The 21,426-nt window shown below is 42.5% G+C and overlaps 2 protein-coding genes across 2 annotated transcripts in view; one reads left to right on the forward strand and one right to left on the reverse strand.

Annotated features, from left to right (window-relative positions):
* The first annotated feature begins 4,192 nt into the window (after nt 1-4,192).
* Nucleotides 4,193-20,303, forward strand: esr2a (estrogen receptor 2a). The gene is made up of 9 exons (XM_053444593.1): nt 4,193-4,446; nt 10,619-11,416; nt 12,049-12,215; nt 13,116-13,232; nt 13,663-13,974; nt 14,676-14,814; nt 16,114-16,247; nt 17,165-17,348; nt 17,469-20,303. Exons 2-9 carry the CDS (start codon nt 11,010-11,012, stop codon nt 17,704-17,706), a joined length of 1,698 nt encoding a protein of 565 aa, XP_053300568.1. The 5' UTR covers nt 4,193-4,446; nt 10,619-11,009; the 3' UTR covers nt 17,707-20,303.
* Nucleotides 19,962-21,426, reverse strand: part of LOC128459851 (nesprin-2-like) — a 63,739-nt gene continuing 62,274 nt past the window's right edge. Inside the window, 1 exon segment of the mRNA XM_053444778.1 lies at nt 19,962-21,362. Within this exon segment, the coding sequence (XP_053300753.1) occupies nt 21,152-21,362 (211 nt within the window). The 3' untranslated portion in view covers nt 19,962-21,151.

Consider the following 21,426-nt stretch of genomic DNA (forward strand, 5'->3'; position numbering starts at 1 on the left):
ATCTACAAAACGCAAATCCTCCCCTTTATCATGATTTCAATGATTTAAACTATAACCTTTTTATTTATAGAATAAATAAATCCAGATGATTATTTAAGACATATTTAAGACACCAAGGCTTTTATTGACGGGACAGAATCTAAGCACGAGAGCAATGAAAAGTCAGTTCTACACAGTCTGAGCCCTGTGGTGCGCCCTCTAGTGGAGTGTGCAGTACATGTGTGGCAGCAAGTACTCGAACGATTACATTCAAGTCGCTTCTTGATGATGATTTCTCAATTTAATTTGTATTTCAATGCTGGATGTTTTTCTGCCACTTTTATCACCATTGTGTTGTGTGCAGTTCATTTCAGTTGTGCTATCGACGAAATCTATTATTTGATCATGAAAGCTTGAGGAATCGTTTAGTCCTTTATACACAGACATGAATGGATCCAGGTTAAGGAGACCCCCCCCCCCCCCCCCCCCCAAACAAACCCAACTAGCACCAATGCTCATTGCCTTGACCCTCTAGGAGTCGCCCTGTGTGTCGCTCTACATTCATTCAGACCCTAATGGCCATTTCCAGTGTTTGAAAATGATTCATGTGGCTCATCCATCTTCCCCTTGATTCCTCCTGATTCCCCTAAATCTCCAGTGAAAACCTAGAATGGCGTTTTGATTTACCCCATTTAACGACTCTGAGCTCCTCCTCCTCCTCCTCCTCCTCTTCCTCTGCTCCTGATGCTGAAGATTTATAAATCCCTCTGGCCACTAGAAAGTGTTAGTCCCTTGAACATACACGTATATCATTTGGTGCAGTGAGTGATGCTCTTGTTTTTCTTGGGAGGTCGTTCTCCCCATTTCTCTCCCTCAGGGACTGATGGTCGGCAATGAGAGAATTTATAGCTTCGCAGCATTCAGCCAGAAAAATAGGACTTCAATTGTGTACGTGTTTGTGTTTGTGTATGTGTGTGTGTGTGTGTGTGTGTGTGTGTGTGTGTGTGTGTGAGTGTGTGTGTGTGTGTGTGTGTGTGTGTACTAATTCATGAAAGGATTCTCACCAAACTTGATGAAGTGAACATTACTCCTGAGTGTACCTCCTGATGATTGACGTTCTGATTGGTCAAAGGTCAAGATCAATAAAGGTGCCGCCCCCCGAAAAAAAAGTTTTACGAGATATCTGTGCAATTAGAAGAGAGAAACAATCTAAAGTTCTCCACAGTTTATACTATATCTAGTACTATACTATTTGCATCGTATATGATTTGAGACACGACCTATCGCTTTTATACATCGGAAAAATATTATTTCTTATAGTGTAGAAATGCTTTAACTTTCACAGCCAATAACAGGAACACCATCCAGAGCTTATTTAGATCAGTCACTCATAAAGAGTCAGAGGAAGTCATACTTTGTTCATATAGGGACAATATAAATAATGATAATTGATCATATTTAAAATGTTAGCATTGCCGGATTGTGCAGGGTATGTATCACCCCTCTGTAACATCCATCCACTTCCTCAAACTAATGGGAAACCAAGCAGGCAGATGGAGGTTTGGTTCTCAAGGTTCTAATTGTGCAAATAGACCAGGGAATACATCTGAGGTGCAAAAGCACAAAGAAAATATAATGTCTCCCGACGGGGTAGATGTTGAAATGATGTTCATTAGTTATGTGCCATCACGACAACTGAAGGTTAAAGGCTCAATTTGAAGGGCAAATTGCTCCTTCAGCTTCAGGGAGACGCTCTGAAGTCGGGCACAATTTGCACCTGGAGGCCGGCGGTGCACTTACCTGAGGGTCGGTCCGGATGTAAAGACTGTGGTCCATTACCTGGAAACGTCAAATGAGCTTCAGGGGCACAGATCCCCTGCAGAGCCACCGAATGCAATCACGGAAATTGGATTTTGAGAGGTGAGAAATGAGCGCATAGTAATTCTGAATGATTATCTCGGCAGGTGAGAGGCAGGGCCACGGCCGGGAAAAGCTTTTTCTTTTTTTTTTAACCTCTTTCTCTTCTGCAAAGAAAATTGCAAGGAGGAAAATGCAGCCCCAGTCTGTCCCCTGTGTGTCCCCTGAGTTCAGAGGAGAGTCTGGACAGAGTCTGGCAGCGACTTCCGGGAGAAACTAAAAGTGGAATTAATGCAGAAAGCATAATTCTGGCTGATTTGTAGACGAGAGGAACTTGTTTTACTTGTGATTTGGAAACTTGCAGGTGCATAAACTGTTCGGGTCCAATTAGCAGAGCAGCTCGTCAGTAAACTGGTGGCGTTGGGTGTGAAGGGACATTAGTGGAAGTTTGTCAGAGTGGTTTTCTCAGTGGGACGTGAACCAGTAGATCCCAGACTCTGCAGCAGTCGTAACTGAATCCTCTGCCTCTGCATCATTAAACCAGAAACAGCAGAGTTTGTGTGTGTGTGTGTGTGTGTGTGTGTGTGTGTGGTGGTGTTTGTTTTTCTCTGCAGCTCTTTGCAGCCTCCTCGCAATTTCCTCTGTGGAGTCTTTGCTAATGAGCTCAGGGGTCAGACGTCCGCCGCGCTGCTCGCTGAGCGACCGTCATTACACAGAGCGGCGGTTCAGGCCTCTGACGCCAGACCATAACACACACACACACACACACAGACACACACAGATACACATTGAACACACACACACACGAATACACACACACATTGACAAAGGTCAGAGGTGTACGGAGAGAGCAGCGTAAACAAATACTCCTCAATCCAACTGTTAATTCTTTAACAACAATAAACATTTCAGTCCAACTATTAAATTAGTTGGTTTATAATCTTAATTTGAGATTAAATATCCAGAGTCAAAGTTAAATGACATTTCTCTACAAGCTACAACCTCCACGGACCAGAATGCATTGCAGCAGGAAGACGAGCTGAATCCTTTTTTAGTTGAACTAAGAAAAAGACATTTGAATTTTCACGACTGAAAGAAATTCAAGTGTCCAGAAAGTGAATACGAGTAATTAGTCATAATTATATTTGTCTGATTTCATTCTATGTTTATATATTGTTAATTTATTTATAATTATATATATTTTTAACTTTTCCAACAGTCAAGGTGTTGATGAGGAGCCTCCACAATGTGCACTCAGTGAAAATGACCCAACATGAAGTCAAGTGTAAATACATCAAATAACAAAATGCACAAAATTATCATCTTATGTAACGTTTATAGGAATAAGTTACTTTTATCCAGAATTACTTTCCCAGTCTGACTTTGTTTCAGAGTAAAATGAACTGATTCTTCTGAGTTGTGATTTGTGTTGAAGTGTGATATCACAGGAAGGTGTGGTTTGTTCCCTCAGCCCATTCAAGCTCATGTAGGCGGACTAAACCGGAAACTATAATTTCCTTCATAATAAAAGCACGGAGTTTTCCAAATTTCTATTTTAAATGTTTGGTTTATTTATTTTTTGTACAAAACTTCCTTCTGATTAAAGAAAACAGTTGTTGCACATTACCTGTCTATAAATAACAGCTGCACAGGATCCAAAGGTCTCGCAACATTTTCCATTTCTCCAAGCGGAGGAAAAAAGTTGCTGATTAATTTTCTGTTGATCAAACAACGGACTAGTTCTTTCTGCTCCGTCAAACTTTGTGTGAAATGGTGTTTAGTTGACTTTAAAGACAACATTTGTTTAAAGCATCGTATTTCACACGCCTGTGGACATTTGTGTTGTGTTGTTCCTATCCAGGAAAAACTTTGGAGGTTTGATCTTTTGAAGAAACTGGGGCTGAAGTGCAAATAACAGTTATTTTCATTATCAAGTAATCTGATGATTGTAACCTTAAACTTTTTTTCATGTTTTTCTTTGACCAGCCGACAGTCCAGGGGCAAAGATATCGTGGGTCAAAGTTCACCAAAGTTGCGAAAGTTTGCCTTTCATGCATTTGTGCTACTGGGACTTTACCCAAAATGTTCACTTTACCATTTATCACATATAAAGGATCAAGTCTTCATCTTTAAGAAGCTGTTTTTCAAAGATTTAATTGAATTATAAAGAAAATAATATAATGAAATATTGCATCCAATAAAGTTTTGGTCTCTATTTCCCCTTTGTGATTTTATTCCGCAAATTAAAAACTGTATTTGTTATTGCACGTTTGCTGATTTCATATTCGATGATGTGGAGGCTTCTATGAGTGGATGCACGGTGGGGGGGAGGCTCTTACTCTGAAGGGTCCCCTGCAGCTCACTGATGGGACTTGACTTCCTGTCCCTGAACGCAGCAGCAGCAGCTTTTCTCCTCTGATCATCTCCAGCTTCGTCTTTTCTCAACCAGTCACTCAGGAGCTGAAGAGACTCGGAGCTCGAGCAGCGGCTCTGCTGACACCTCCTACCCGGAACCAGTGCATGACAGCCCGGCTGGACTTCACTCCGTCACCCGCCCCCCCCCACCTCACCACTCCGGTGCAACTTTTCTCTGCAAACTTGCTTCTTCTGGTAAGAAAACGTGTTTACTTCATGTTTACTAATGCAAGACATGTTTGTTTGTGCCAAAGCAGAGACACACGCACACACACACACACACACACACACACACACACACACACACAGACACACACACACACATGCAGGCTCAGAGCAACAAGTGGAAAAGGCCTGAAGAGCCAGGGGCGGTTTTAAACAGGTGACACACGAGAGCATTGAACTCATGCATATGAATAAAGGTGGAAATTCAATGACCTTTTTATCTCTCCTGGATTTAATGCATCTTTTAACAGAGCTTAAAAAATAATAAACATAAATATAAATATGTTTAAAACATCTAGAGAAAAGGCTCCTGGGGGAATAGAACTGAAAAGTGTTGGTTGGTAATTTAATTTCAAATAACGGCAGGAAGAGAAAACTGAGTAGATATATATTTCTAATATTTGTATTGTCCATATTTACATATACTTCTTTACAGTGACGGCTCTGGTGGCTTTTTATTATTCTTATGCTCTTGTGTTTGACTGTTTTGTGTCTTATTCTACCCATCTATCCATATATCTATCCATATATCTATCTATCTATCTAGTGTCTATTCTTTCTATCCATCCATCTATCCATCTATCTATCTATCTATCTATCTATCTATCTATCTATCTATATATCTATCTATCTATCTTTCTAGTGTCTATTCTTTTTATCCATCCTTCTATCCATCTATCTATCTACAGTATCTATCTGTCTAGTCTCTATCTTTCTATCTCTCTATCTAAACACCCTTTCATTCCTCTGTGACTGAATCTGGAGGATGGTGAACATGTACTCATGTCTGCACTTCTGTTTAATCAATATATATTTTATCTGGCAGCCTTTATATCCCCATCATATCTAAGTAATCCCGATTTTTTCCCTTTATTTCCTCAATAATTTGCACAGATGATTAACACAACGGCCTCTTGTCTTTATTCTAACGCCGGGTCTTTGAGCATGAGGCGTTCTGATGGTCAACAGGTCTAATGTGACCATTAGCCCTCTTCAAAAAGCACTTATCTCTGTGTAAACACACACGGTTGCTATCAGCCAGCTGCTGGGACGTGGACCAGCTCGGCTCCTCTTCTACTTTCCCCTCGTCTGATCCGTGCACATCCCGTTTCCCTGTGCACACACTGATCCGCTTGTTTGCACAGTCATCGATTCAAACTACTCCACGGATGAGATGCTTTATTTTTGAACGTTCAAGATGATGATGATCTCATTCGAAAATGAAGAAGTGGCTTCTCTTAAGTGACCCGATCGGCTTTTGAGTCCAGCAGATTTTTGGTGAATGGAAATACATCCAGCACCAAGATCTCAAATCCTCCTGACGTCTTTTTAATCCTGTGTAGAGCTGCAGGGTTTTCACCTGATGACATCACTCTGATGTTTCCTCGTCTTGTTGCTTCTCTGCCATGAAAAGCATCTGGAGTTTAAAAGTGGGCGATCGAAGTGGGGTTGTTATTTAGAGAGTCAGTGGCTGATCATTTAAAGATGATAACAGGTTGTTGTGCGTCTCCAAATGCAGAATTTTATGACTAATACAATGACACACAAGTGTTTTGGTCACTTGAACACAGGAAACTGTTTTGTATCTGAAGTGGATCTGCAGAAAAACTGGAACGTCTACAGATATTGTTTGCAGACATTATTCATGAGAAGGATTTTCACACACGGATGAGCTGCTGTTGTGTATTGTTCTTTTTTAGAGTCTGACTGATTCACAGGAGTGTGTGTGTTTGTTCATCTGCTGACAGTATTCTATAAAATACACAAAGCAGAAAATATGTGCATAAGGTTAATTATCTATTTTTTTTGGTTCTATGTGTTTGTTTGAATGAGTTTTCTTTTTATTTACAGCTATATATCATAAAGTTTATAAACGTCAAGCCTCAACTACATTTCTTTGTCATTAGGGTTTGATAGCATCTTGGGAATAATTGCCAATCTTTAAAAAATACACATTTTACTTCCTGATACCAGTTTAAGTATCCGCCCCAAAAACTCCACATCTGTCGAGTTCTGATGATTTGATATTTTTTCTATCTATCGCTCACTGGCCCGGTTTGAATATGAAGCTGTGAAAGTTTCCTGGATCAGTGGCGTCCAGCTGAGAGACTCGTGTTTGGAAGCCGCGCTCGTTCCAGAAAGTGAAAAGAGTTATCGTCCCGTCTGACAAGTTGTGTTCAGGCGATTCACTTCAGGGCCAGCTTCATCATGTTTCCCTGAGGAAGACGAGCTGCTTCCAAGTCCCAGCTGTTCCTCTCTGCTTTCAGGACCATTAGCAACTCTCTTAACTCGGCTATTTATGTAATTTTGATCATTTAAGTTTATGTTATGGACGTCTTGGTTTAATAACGTTGAATCTGATCATCGCCGGCGTCAGTTCTCTCGGTTTAACGCGTTTTCTCGGTTGTTTCTCGGTTGTTTAACGACTTTGTAACGTGAATCTAAAGCAGAACATCTCCCTGTGTCAAATTGTGTTTGTTTTTCTCGCAGTAGGACAAACAATTCAATGAGTTCTCTCCCCCCCACCCCCCCACATACACACATTCTTTGGCACCGAGCAGCGCCGACATCACCGCTCACACTCCCCCTCCCTGGATGTGGAAGCGTTCATCTTCTTTCTGCAAAGCGGCTTCACATCCGTTTCCGTCTGGCTTCAGGGAGGCAGTCTGAGGCGGAGGATGGGAAAACAACGTGGCCTTGAGCTTTTGTGTAAAAGGCATGCACTCCTGGCTAATGGCCGGGGAACAGTCACTTTAGATTTTTTGCTTTATTTAGCTTTGTTTATCATTTTCTGGAGGATTTAGTGGAAAGGGGGTTTGTGAGTAGATGTAGAACTTTATTATCCACATCCAAACTTGGGTTTCCTGCCCTGTGGCTGGTTACAGCTCAAACTAATCTATCCACTTGTTAAAATCTTTTCTATTAATTAAGGAATCAACAAGGAGGGTTCATCTGTATGGGTTGGTTTGTTTGTTTGTCAACATACCTGAAAGCTTTTACACTAAAATCAGTGGAAGGATGCAACATGATCCAATTAGATCTGGGGAATATAAAGGGGCAAATCCAGGATGATTCAGCCTCTGTGCACCCCCACACTGGATTTTAAATAAATCCATCAACATGTGATTGAAGTGTTGACTTTCAACTTAAGTTCAAGATGTTTCACAAAAAATATGACATCAACCGTTTTGGAATAACAGCCGTTTTTTTTTTTTTTTATATGACTGCTTTTAATATTGGGTCACTGTCGAAGTACTTGACTGCCTAAAGCCTCTGTGACTGCGATGCTGTGGATTCCATTCTAACCCCAAAGCTCCCAGTGTGATTGATGGCCCGCTCCACAGTGTAACTTCTAACCCACTTGTGCTCGGAGCAGAGTTACGTAACACACGAAGTCAGAGATGTGCTTAAAAACACAAAAACACACAACACAACTCCCCCACTGCATTTTTCATCGTGAGATATAGTTGATGATTGAACTCCGGCCTCGGCTCCCGATGGACACGTGTCGTGGACGCCGCTGTTCAACGTCGATGACTTTAGATTCATCGGCTTGATGAACGTGATTTTATCCCCCCCCACCCCCCCCCGTGGAGAATAACGCTGGAACTTTGTGTGAGGCAGGGATGCAACTGGCCGAGTAACATTTCCCACCTGCTGCAGCGGCCTTGAACCGAGCCTTGCACTTGTAAAAACTGCATTTCTACAAAACGGGAAGAACTCGGGTTTGTATCCAGTGTTCGGCAGGATGAGCGGAGTTTGAGGGTGGGGGTGGGTGGGGTGGGGGGGGAGGAGGAGGATCTGGGAGGTTTTCTCCCACGGCGAGCTGCCAGCTGCCGGACAGTGTGGCAGTGAGGAGGTTTTGACGTCGAGGTTAAAGCTTCAAAAGACACGAGAAAAAAAAAAAATCCTCTTCCCCTCATCTGCCTCTTTAGCCCCAAATGGTAATTAGAGAATAAGAACTTCTCTCACACACTTTTTTTTTACAATTCTCTTAAAGTAACTCAGCTGGTGTCGGAGTCAGTTTGTTGGCTTCGGACACGAGGTCACTGGAAACTTGAAGCTGAAGAAGAAGACAACATCCTGACGTTAATTAGAATTCGTTTGCGTGTTGTTGATGGGGGGGGGGGGGGGGGGGGGGAGACACACAAATACACGTTGGTGCAGAAGTTTCTGTTTTACGGTATCGTGTCCTCGTGATTTAAGTCCAAACAGATGAGCTGGCAACCGGTGAGATTAAACTTCAAACGGAAAAGGAGCCTCTTTGATTTCCTGGCATTTCATATCAGTCTCGATGCCAGATAAGAATTAATAAAACAGATAAAGACTCCCACTGCCCCCCCCCCCCCCCCCTTAAAAAATGGATCATTGGTCAAAGGGAGCGTCATCGAGAAGCTCAAGCGTTCACAAGCTGCCGAGCGTTTAGAGTGTTAGCGGAGGTCAAGGTCCCTGAAGCATCTTCGTTAATAGAGTTCAGATCTGTAGCTCGGGTACAGTAGCCGTGATTTTATAAACTTTTTCCCTTTTCTGAACAACGTATTTCATTTTAAGTTCTTGGAACTGAGGTTTTATGTCCTTCGACTAACACATACTTTATCTTCTCTGAAATATGTACCTTCCCGCTTCAGCTCTTCTTCTACACTTTGTACGTCTTTGCCCCTGATGTCCCACAACAGGTTCTGAAGCTGCCTAACCCTCAAACCATGTTTCTTTCTCCACGTGCTTCATGTGAGATAAAGTCAAACGAGACACTCTTCAGTTAGAAGATGAAGAATCTTGTCTCCTAAGTTTCCACCGACCCACAATCGGCCCTCAGCTCTCCAGAGGAGTGAAGCTCGGGCTGCAGATGGAAAAGTAGCACAGCAGCGCGATGACGTTTTCCAATTTTCACATTTCTACATATTTCACTTTTTCATATAATCGCTGTGACGCTTCCCGCAGTGTTTTCACAGCTGGACGTGTGATTTTATTTCTTCTTTCCAGCCGCGTTTTCATTTGAAACCATAAAAAAGGGAAATTGACTCGAGCACTTCGCGGTCTTCAACATAAATAACAGTGAGCGGCTGTATAGTTTAATTTCTTCCAAACCAAAGCTTCCCTCGCTCGTTTGGCAGCGTGGACGAACTCTGTGAATCAGAATCAACTCTCAGGAGACGGAGACGTCGTGTCCCCGACTGTGAGCGAAGACAGACGTCCGCCACCGAGGCATCAGACCCTGCATCAAGAAACTACCACTGACATGTGCTGAGGCTTCACGAGCCCCCCCCCCCTCTGTGTTTATTGAGCTTCCAGCTGTCTCTGTGTAAAGTACAGTATAAATCTTTGTTTCCTCCCGTGTCAGTTTTCGGACTCGCAGCCCGGCCTCGTAAAGGGGGGGGGGGGAAATTCTTCCCGATCCATCTGGACGACTGTGTTTTCATATCTCAGCCGCTCCAGCTCCACCCGGTCTCAGACCTGGATTGTCCCGACTGTCACCAGCCCATTTGACTTAATGTCATGATAATGAGTGTTGCATGAAAGATGAGGAACCCGGCCCCCCCCCCCCCCCCCCCCCCCAAACAATCAACCAGCACCAAACTGCACCACATGCATGACTATGAGCTTCCTAGATACGCCTGATTTCTTTGCTATGATTAGTTCAACAAAGTTCCTTTATTGACCTGTGAACTCATTAAAAATACATCCGAAATATTGTGAATATAAAATTTAAATAACCTAAAAACCAAAGCAGGGTTTATTTGGACATTTATGGTGACACTTCTCTGTAAAACAATAAAAAATACAATAAACATGATCAAATCTGTTTATTAGAATTCGATCGCAGCTATTTTTAACTTTTGTCTCACTTGTTAAACTCTACATTCTTTTACCACATATCCAAAATAAGTCATCTAAAAAATGTCAGCTAAATCTCTTAAGAATTGTTTGAAATTTAAACTGAGATTTGTCACCACAATATTTTCAACTGGAGGCTCTGACTCCAGTTGAAAGGAACTTGCTCAGGTGTTGTTTTGCCAAGTTGAAAGTTTAGGTCACATGAGGACAAGAATCTGAAATATCACATAAGAAAGAGAACAAACTTTGTTTAGAGTAATTTACCATATTAATCTTAAATTTTGTGTTTTCCCTGTTTGTCTTCCAGCCTCAAAGACTTTGACTTTGAGTCCATGAGCTGAACGAGGAACGAGTGCTGAACATCTTCTCTCTCTCTCTCTCTCTCTCTCTCTCTCTCTCTCTCTCTCTCTCTCTCTCTCCTGGATTGTTTCACGAGCTCATCTCCTTCCTCAGAGTCGGTGTCACTGTTGTGTTGCTGACACTCTGAGCAGACTCACAACAAGACTCTGGCTATCGCCTGGTTCCAGACATGAATCTGAGGATTTGCTCCCTGTGAGCTCCTGTGTTCGTTACTCTGCTCCTGCTTATTTCAAAGTTGTCTCACGATGACGTCACCACAGTGAAGGAAAGAAGAGACAAAATGACTGTGTCCTTGTGATGGAGTAAACCTGCTGATCCTCAGACTGTCTGTAGCCGTGATGGCCGCCGCCTGTGCAGAGAGGGACCAGCCGCACCTGCAGCTCCAGGAAGTGGACTCCAGCCGAGTGAGGAGCTGCGTCCTGTCTCCGATCCTCAGCTCGTCCTCTCCCGGTCTGTCCCTCGACGGCAGCCAGCCCATCTGCATCCCGTCCCCGTACGCCGAACTGGGCCACGACTTCGCCACCATCCCCTTCTACAGCCCGACCATCTTCAGCTACGCCGCTCCCAGCATCTCAGAATGTCCCTCCGTCCACCCGTCCCTCAGCCCGTCCTTGTTCTGGCCCGGCCACGGCCACATGGGGCCGCCCATGCCCCTGCACCGCTCCCAGGGTCGACCCCAGCACGCCCAGCCCATCCAGAGTCCGTGGGGGGAGCTGACGCCGCGGGACAGCGTCCTGACAAACAGGTAACACACACTGTGATTCCCTGTTTTAACACAAACACTGTGATTCTCTGTTTTAACACAAACACACACTTCTCCGTGGGACAAGCTGTCTACTGCAGGACGTTAGAGAAGCAACACATTAAACATCTTCATGGAACTGACAGTTGGCTGCAACTAAGGATTCATTTAGTTTTTACAAATTCATGTATTAAAGCCTTTATATTTGATATTTAATATCATATTATTGAAGTTACAGGGATATAAATCAGTTAAAAGCAGCAAATCATCACATTGGAAAAGTAGGAAATGGAAAACTTTGTGCTTTTTTGAACTTTTAACTCATTAATTGATTATCTATCTCCAACTCATTTCATCTTTGTCACTGTTCAGTTACAGTTTTAAAAGCCAGATTTCTATAATAAAGCCATGACCATTCAGAAGCAGAACAGTCGTCAAGAAAAATCAAAATTTTACCTAAAAACTTAACAAGAAATACAGAAATTGTGGTTAATTTAGTTATTTTAATCATTTTTATTCATCTTTCCTCCTTCAGTCTCATCGTTAACCCGTCTGACACTAGATTAATCTGCTTCCTGCACCTTTGTGGTAGACTGATGATGATGATGATGATGCTGAGTCTCTGTGTGTGTTAGTAAGAGCGTGAGGAGGCGTTCCCAGGAGAACGAGGACGGCCTGGTGTCGTCCGGCGGAAAGTCCGACCTCCACTACTGCGCCGTGTGCCACGACTACGCCTCGGGCTACCACTACGGAGTGTGGTCGTGTGAGGGCTGCAAGGCCTTCTTCAAGAGGAGCATCCAAGGTCAGGCTCCAAAACACAGTGCACCTGTTTGTCTGGTTGTTTGTTTGTTTGTTTGTTTGTTTGTTTGTTTGTTTGAGGGGATTCAACTATTGAATTGAGCCTTGTTCAATTTGAAAAACATTAATTTACCTCCAGATTATTTTACCGACTTTGAGAATCGATGACTTTTCCTCTAGTGTCGCCGTGAGGTGGATGTTTGTGTGTTAAAGGACACATATGATGCTTCTCTGTCCTATGATGTGTTGTACAGGTTTTTTTTGCGCAGTTAAAATAACACAAAGTCAAAGGAGCTCCCCCCAGCCACAGGAAACGCTGAAGCATTTTTAAGTAGTAACACAAATTAGCGCCATGAACCTGAATATGAGCAGAATATGGCCTTAAAATAGAATAAACAAACAGTATTATAACAAGAATATAACAAGTATTTAGATTTTGTTGTTTCCAGTTTGTCCCCAGTGCCCTTGAGCAGGTGCTGCTGCTACAATGAGACTGGGTTGAATTCCCAGGAGCTGGTCTCTGGCTCTTTAATGTAGAGATTCAGCTTTTCTCTTAGTTTAATAGATGTGATGTTATTTATCAGGGATTTGCATCTGGTACAAATATTGAGTTGAGCTCATGAGTCACCTGATTAGATTTTGTGGTCAAAGTTCACTTGAATCTCACACAATGACTTTTTGGACGAACTTCAAGCACTAACATGCGAATGAGGACATTTTATATCCAGAAGGTCAAAGTTCAACCTATGAAAAAAAGCTTTTTATCTTGCAATGTTTTTTATTATCTGTATCTTTATTATAGTGAATTTCACATTGTTTGTTGTAAAGCATTTTGTATTAAAAAGCCCTTTACAAATAAAAGTGTTCTCGCTCTTCATCTCTTCTCTCTTCTTCTTCGTCCCAGGACACAACGACTACATCTGCCCGGCGACCAATCAGTGCACGATAGACAAGAACCGGCGTAAGAGCTGTCAGGCCTGTCGCCTCCGGAAGTGCTACGAGGTCGGGATGACCAAGTGTGGTCGGTGTCTTTTTTATTATTCTCTTTTCTTTCATTTGAAATGCAAATTTGCTCCAAAAAGGAGATTTAAGATGAATAGTTGTGGGTCGGTTGTGTAGTTGAATAATTGTGTCTTTCTGTTTGATAACTGTTGTTTGCTCAGTTTCATGTGGTTCCAGCGTTTCTCTTCTTTTTATATCCACCATAAAAAAAACACAATCTCTCCGAGCGGTGACTCACTCCCTCGTAAAAATCAGGACTTGAGCTTTTTAACGTGGGAAACACAAGATGCCTCCCGAAGCCTGATGGATGATCCTGTCGGGTTCATTTATTTGAAACATGATAATGGACTAAAAGTATTTGATGTCCGTGTGTTTTTTCCGTGTTCAGGCCTCAGAGTAAAAAGAGATTATTTCCCAGGGAGGAGGTTCTGATGGTGTCTTTGTCTCAGGGATGCGAAAGGACCACGGGAGCTTCAGGAACACCAAGCCAAGGCGGATGACACGTCTTTCCTCGCAGGGCAAAGCCGGCGGACCCAAGGCTGTGCCCGGACCAGTGGCGGCGGCGCTGATGAACGAGCTGCAGCCCCCAGCGCTGACCCCGGAGCAGCTGATCGATCGGATAATGGAGGCGGAGCCGCCGGACATCTACCTCTTGGGGGACACGAGCGGGACGCTGACCGAGGCCAACGTCATGATGTCACTCACCAACCTGGCCGACAAGGAGCTGGTTCACATGATCACCTGGGCCAAGAAGATTCCAGGTATTAGTCGGGGTCTTCGGGCATGAAATAGAATTAGGTTTCATATTTAATGTTGTTCCCTTCTGCATCTTCACCAGATAAACTGCTACTTGACGAGTCCGTGGAGACAAATAACCACGAGCTGATGGTTCTTCTTGTTTTTATGGGACACTTTAATGATGCTTAGTCTTTTTAATGTCCAGGAACATTTCTGCCGAGCGTCTCCGTCCCCTGAGCAGCAGAGTTAACGGCTCGATCTCGACCAGACGCAGTAATTGTCTCGGCTTTGTTTTCCCACGTGAGCGTCTCTCAGGAGCCGTGTTGAAGCAGGAGCTGGACGATGAGCCGTGACATGACTGTAATGAGCGTGAGCCTCGGTTTGTTAGATTCACCGACTGAATCCGGCCATTTTCCCTCTAAAGTCACATGGTTGTGGTTCGTTATATAGTAAAGTAAGAATCTCATATTGTCACTGTCAGGAAACAGGAAACCGCGGAATAGAAACTGAACTCTGAGGGAAACACTGAAGTTGTAGCTGCTCTATTCATGTCTGCTGTTTTCCTCCTCCTCCTCCTCCTCCTCCTCCTCCTCCTCCTCCTCCTCCGCATCCTGACCTCCTGCTGCCGTCTAATCAGAGTCTGGAGGAAACTCGTGAATCACGTTTCTGTGAAATGAAGGATTCCTGCTCTAACCGGTGTCTTTGTGTCGTTCCCCTCGCTCAGGGTTCGTGGATCTGGGCCTGTTGGACCAGGTGCACCTGCTGGAGTGCTGCTGGCTGGAGGTGCTGATGATGGGACTGATGTGGAGGTCGGTGGAACATCCTGGGAAACTCATCTTCTCCCCCGACCTCAGCCTGAGCAGGTACCACCACCGCCGACATCTCACTCCTCCACATCATGGAAAGATTAGACTTTTTAATTTGATTTTCTTGGGTTACGTTTTTAATGTCCACCACGATCATCATTAATGGTGAAGTGCTGCAGCCTCAGTCGACAGGAAGAGATCCAGATTGATTCAAAACCACTGAGGTTAAACTGACAGTGAAGTAGAAGAGCTGCAGTGGAAATAAACCACTTCAAACATGAAGGAGGAAGTTTCATCTTTTTATATGAAACCAGGAGAAGAAGTCGAGATCCTCTCACATCTTTCTTTTCCTGTCTGATTACTTTTCTTTTGTCCGATCACAAGCAGTGAAACTTTATTTGTACTTTTGTCAGGTACACTTTTGTTATTTCAAAATACAAAATTCAGTTTTACTGTTGAAATACTGTTGAGTCTGATTCCAGTCAGTCCTGTCATACATTCTGGTCTGAGTAATAAAACCAGAGGAAAAAATTTTCCCAACCTCATTGTTGCCAATTCTCGCTTTTGTTGTGAGTTTCACGCTCGTAAATCAAACAGACACACACAAAAAAAAAGTGAAATAAAAATGTTAACAATATTCAGGTTATTTAATGTAAATTTGTGTAATCTTTATTCGAATGTGAAGCATATTTCTTCAGATATGAGTTTCTTCAAAAGCTGAAACTAGTTCTGATCTCTCTCTCTCTCTCTCTCACTCACTCACTCACTCACTCACTCACACTCTCTCTCTCTCTTTCCCCCTCTCTCTCTCAGCAGGTTTGCAAAGTGCAAAACAACATTGACTTTGTGGTTCTCTCTTATCATCACAACATATCTCTTAAACAGTCCTGTGCACGCTGCAGTGCACACTATAAAGTTTCTGCCTTGTTAAAAGCAGCAGTAAAAGCTTCACATTAATACTTTAATTACTTCTAGTTTTACTGGTTGAACATTGAGTTTGACTTCCTCTAAAATTAGTGTGAAGGTAAATGGTTTTTTGAAGGAAATCTTTTAGAAATTATTTTGAGAAATACCGACTTGAATAATAAAGTGTTGGCAAAAGTTCTTATTCTACATCTGGCTCCTGTCTGAGGCATGAAACTACTGTTAGGTAGTTTAATTTTTAACAATGCCTCATAGTTTATAAACTCAATGTCTCCATGTGTTTTCGGTCTTTCTCAACATTCTTACAAACTTTGACCGGTGAGCCGAGGTAAGAATCGGCGAGTTGATGAGTAACCGTTAGTGTGTGTGTTTGTGTGTGTGTGTGTGTTTTGTGTGTGTGTGTGTGTGTGTGTGTGTGTCCTTGTACGGCAGAGACGAGGGGAGCTGCGTCCAGGGCTTCTCCGAGATCTTTGATATGCTCATCGCTGCCACGTCCCGAGTGAGAGAGCTCAAGCTGCAGCGGGAGGAGTACGTCTGCCTCAAGGCCATGATCCTCCTCAACTCCAGTGAGTGAGCGTGAACACACTGTCTCTGCTAAGGGTCAGCCTGTGTTCTCTCCCTGTGTGTGTGTGTGTCTGTCTGTGTGTGTGTGTGTGTGTGTCGAATGTGTCATCCGTGTCTCAGCAGGTATCCTATTAATGTGAATCAGTACCAGTGAAACCCTCTAATGGGAACACGGTGTAGTTGGGAGTCTCTGCTCTCATTGGCTGAGCTGCTGCAGTTCCAGTAACAGCTCTGAGTTTCTCTCTTGAACATTCATACCAGAGACTCACTAATGTTTTTGTTTTTGATTTTTCATCACAGCTTGTCTCTGTTGGAACATTAATGGATCAGCAGGATGAGAAGAAGTGAATCTGACCTTGTTACAGTGTTGAGAGGAGGAAAAAGCTCTTTATTAGATATATTTGTACTTTCTATGAATGAAAGCTTTAACTAAAAATATTCAGATGTGGAAATAAGATGCTGAATCTCTTGTTTTGTCTCCTCTTGAGTGAAGCTCTGTGTCTATACACAAGCTAAAGATGAAATATTATACATTTGGTTCCGGCGACGGAGCTGAAGACTCCAACTCCCATGATCCCATCAAACTAGGTCTTTAGTCATTCTTTTAATTGAGAGACCTCTGGTGGCTGATGGTGCATATTGTACTTTTTAAAACCACTCTTCAAGTTGGTTCCCGGTTCGAATCCCAGTTAATTCCGTGTCTGCGTTATTTTCACCATCATATAGCAAGGCATCAAAAACATCCTAAAAATGTAATTGTATACTAAGTAAGGCATTTAAAATCATAAAGTGAGTCAGATATGAAAAGCATTAAAAGCAGTACAGAGAAAAGCTGGAGTTGAGTTTATTGTTGGTTATTCACATTGTTGTATAGATGATCCACACCCCAGTGAGTTGTGTGTCCTTGTGTTGTCTCCAGACATGTGCCTCAGCTCGTCCGAGGGCAGCGAGGAGCTGCAGAGTCGCTCCAAGCTGCTGCTTCTTCTGGACGCGGTCACGGACGCTCTGGTGTGGGCCATCGCCAAAACGGGCCTCACCTCCCGGCAGCAGTACACACGGCTCGCTCACCTGCTCATGCTGCTCTCACACATCCGCCATGTCAGGTAGGAGTCCAGCCAATAGATCAATTAACTCTTTAATTAAGCTTTTATTGAGTTTATCTTCTTCTTCTGCTCACAACATCATGACTGAAGCCTCATCTTCTCTCTTCCTCTCCTCTGCAGTAACAAGGGCATGGACCACCTCCACTGCATGAAGATGAAGAACATGGTGCCTTTGTACGACTTGTTGCTGGAGATGCTGGACGCCCACATCATGCACAGCTCCCGCCTGCCGCGCCAAGCCACCCCCCAGCCGGAGTGCAAGGAGCAGGGGGAGGTTCCGGCTCAACCCCCCTCCGGGAACAGCTCCTCCACCACCTGGACTCCCGGCCCCTCTGGAGACGGAGGTGAAGCCCAGTAGATAAATGGAGGAACTCGCACAGGAGGAAGTTTCACCGGCTTTGCACAAATACATCCACAGGACTGATGTGGAGTCTCGTGAGCTTCTCAAAATCCTTCGTTTCAGCTTTAAAAGAAAGACCAAACTCGTTGCACGGTGAAAAACCAGAGTGGAATGAGAAGAAGAACCAACTTTACAGATAATGATCAGCTTCTTGTGCAAAGGGACAGGACGTCCATGTCCTTTGCTGAAGTCATCATGAGGAGATGTTATTACCAGAGATACCACAGCTCGAGCCACACGATAACATCAGCTATGAGCAGGAAATAAAGGCCTTTGCAACACTTTGGTTATTACAATATATTTCCAGAAGATACCAGAGATCCCTGATAACTCAAGGTAACAGATGATGGGTCAGTTAAAGGTTGGTGTGTTCCTCTGCAGAGAAATCTCCATCGTGAGCACTTGTGCATTGTTTTGTGTCGTTCTGCAGTTGCACCTCCGGAACACTAGTTGGCGATGAAGTTTCTATGCCACTTGTTGAGTTTCTTAATTTAGGTCATAGAAACTCAGCGTGTGACGGTAGAGTCGGAGCCAATAGATGTGAGTGTGTACGACCAACGAATGCTAGGAAGTAATGCTAATAAGTGGACCACTCCTGCGTTGTGTAGTTGCGTTACTAAGAAGATCAAGTCGAGCTACAAAGTCACTTGATCTTCTGCTGTTGAGTCTATGCAGAGGTATTAAAACTGACCTTAAAGCCGAAATCTAAATCTGTGCATTGACAGATCTTCATAAACAAAATCTAAGGAGCCATAGTTTGTTTTTCTTATTCTTAAAGTTCACATCACAAACCCTGACATCTGTTCGTTTGTTGTAGGTCAACAGAGGAAGATCAAATGTTATCGAATTTACGCAAAGAACATCTTAGAGATTTTCTTTTCGGAAACCACTTGATGCGTTAACGTGCCTTTTTCTGGTTGTTGCCAAGGAGGAGGGTCACGTCACTAATGACAAACAATAACACAAACTAAGTGATTCAAATGAAACTAAGCCAGAGTTGTGGTTTGGATCCAATTCAAAGTTTCAGCGACAAAGTGTCAAAGTACGTAAACTAAAGTGTTTTTCTTTTTAACCACTGAAAGGCTGAGATGCTTTTTTGTGTCCGACAACACTATTACTTTTTTGTTTAACCAATAAACCGCCGCTTCATCGCTTTGCTCACCACCAGGCTCCGTCCACAGAACACAGGAGTCCCACAATTACTTCTGCTTCAGTCGGTTAGCTTGTGTTGTTGTTGTGCGACTTTCAGAGGAAGTAGTCAGATCCTTAACTGATCACTACTTTGCCTCAGCACACGATGGCAGCGCCCGGACATATCTGTACAGCGGAGATCATCTTTCCTTATATGCGATCATTGAGGGTTTTAAAAAATAAGCTAAATGAAAGAAAGATCGGACAATAAAGCTAGCTTGGGCGATTTTAGCTAACGAACGGAAAAACCTTCAAACCGAAGTAAATTGCTACGTTATTTTTCAGTTTCAGTCAGAAACTAACTTTATAAAAACCACTCAAATGAAATAAATCTGAAGCCGAGACAGTTGATTTGTTATCGAGACATTTGTCACAGCAAACCTTCACTTGACCACTAGAGGGAGCCAACTCTCGGATATTTGTCACCGTTCTGCCCCCGGCTTCATCGACCCCGAGACGTAGTACTTTTATTTTTTCCGTGACGAATCATATCCACCTTTGCTTAACACGACTTTGCACTGCATGAACACATCGAGACGGACTTGAAGCTAAAGAAAAGATTATTTTTGTATCGACAATCACAACCGCCGTCAGATTGAAGCTAGTTCGACAGATTTTGAACGTCTGCACCAATTCAGCTGCTCTGTCTGCTTCTCCTCTGATTTCACATCATCACTGTGAACATGTTCTTACGGTAGAGCCTGACTGATATGGAGCTTTTTAAAAGATAACAATTAAAATTCCCATTATTCCTTAATTCATTATCGAACCCTCATGACAGATAAATGTAATTGAGGCTTGAAATTTTACATTTTAACAACAAACGTCATAATTAATAACTGAAGGTGAAATTAAACTAAAAAACACCTGAATTATAGGAAGTAGAAAATAAAAATTAGGTATTTTTACTTTGTTTGTTTAGTAAAATAAAAGTAAATACGTCTGTGAAAAGCTCTTATAGGCTTTTTGTTTTTGTTGAATTTTATCCGTCAGGCTCTAACTTCGTGTTCTTCATAATCCAAATAGAATCTCATACCAGCTTCATTTCTAATGAAAACTTTTAATAGTGAATATGTTAAAGTAATTGTAAATGAAAGGACTAGTTTTTTTTTTCTCGTGTCAATAATCAAATATCTTCATATGTTAACTTGCAAATCATCACTAATGGAATAATGTCAGTGTTTTGAGTTGCTGTCAGTTTTAATTCATTTATTCTTGTTGTAAGTTTTTTTTAAATGTTTATTCATAAAACTCATCCTGGTTTACACCACGAAATAAAGCAAAAAATATTGTAAAGATGCGACTGTGGCACATTGAGTTGTGGTTTATAAATGCCATTAAAAAAAATGAAGTCCTCACTTTTATTATGTTTTCTTTCACTTTGTTATTATTAATAATTGGAGCTTCAATTATTAATCCATCCGCAGATTAAAAAAATGGGAACAACTTTTGTTTGGTCGTACATTGGCAGAAAAATCTGTATTTGGGGTCAGAAGACTTGAAAAATTAAAGTTAAATCATTCTTAAAGACCTAATCACAATTTTTTAAATCGGAACTTTAGGCAAAATGATAGAAATACAGCTTTGATGAATAGAGATTTACAAACTGTGTTTATTACCAGAAACTCAGGAGCATAAATCCACCTTTTGATGTTTTAAATATGAATTATATTATTACATTATGTACATAAACATCGTCTTGCTCAATCTACAGTGGCTTGGAAATGTCTGCTCACAATCTACAACACAAATAGCATCTAAAAATATATATATATATGTATAAAACTGCTGTAATTTAATAATCAAACTCAAGGAGAAACTTTAAACTCTTAAAAAATACATTATTTGTTTGGAGACAAAATTAAATGTCCACACTTGATATATAATAAGGAACATTTCAAAGTATGATAGCCTTGATATATGCATATTAACTTCTTACTTATATGTACGTTTTTAGAATAATTTGGGGGGGGGGGGGGGGGGCTGGCCGGTTCCAAGATCTCTTCATCATGTAACTTAAAATATAATCTTTGTCCCCATTTCGGGTTTTTAAATGGGTTCTTGTTCCTGAAATAAATAAAACAACAGTTCAATTATTTAAAAAAACCTTAAAATAGAATTTGGGGGTAATAGGTTTGACTTTATATTAATTTAGACACTTTGGTCTCGTGGTTCAGTGTCTCTGTCGTTTCCCTCCAGTCACACACCGGTATCAGGTGGGGGGGGGCCCGTTGGTGTAGTGCAGCATGGGGTAGAAGGAGCGGGCGAAGTTGTTGCTGACGCTGCAGCTGGAGTCGCCCTCGGTCAGAGGGATCAGACAGGGGAGCAGCAGGAGCAGCAGCAGGAGCACGTGGAGGGGGAAGGCGGCGCGGAGCACCCGGTAGAAGAAGGAGCGAGGAGGCGACGACGACTCCCTCCTTTCTCTGAGCCACACAGGAAACAGGGAGTCATTAGTTTTTAACAAAGACTGAGCAGTAACTCCATTCT

The sequence above is a fragment of the Pleuronectes platessa genome, chromosome 17 (genome assembly GCF_947347685.1).
Source record: "Pleuronectes platessa chromosome 17, fPlePla1.1, whole genome shotgun sequence".
NCBI lineage: Eukaryota > Metazoa > Chordata > Actinopteri > Pleuronectiformes > Pleuronectidae > Pleuronectes > Pleuronectes platessa.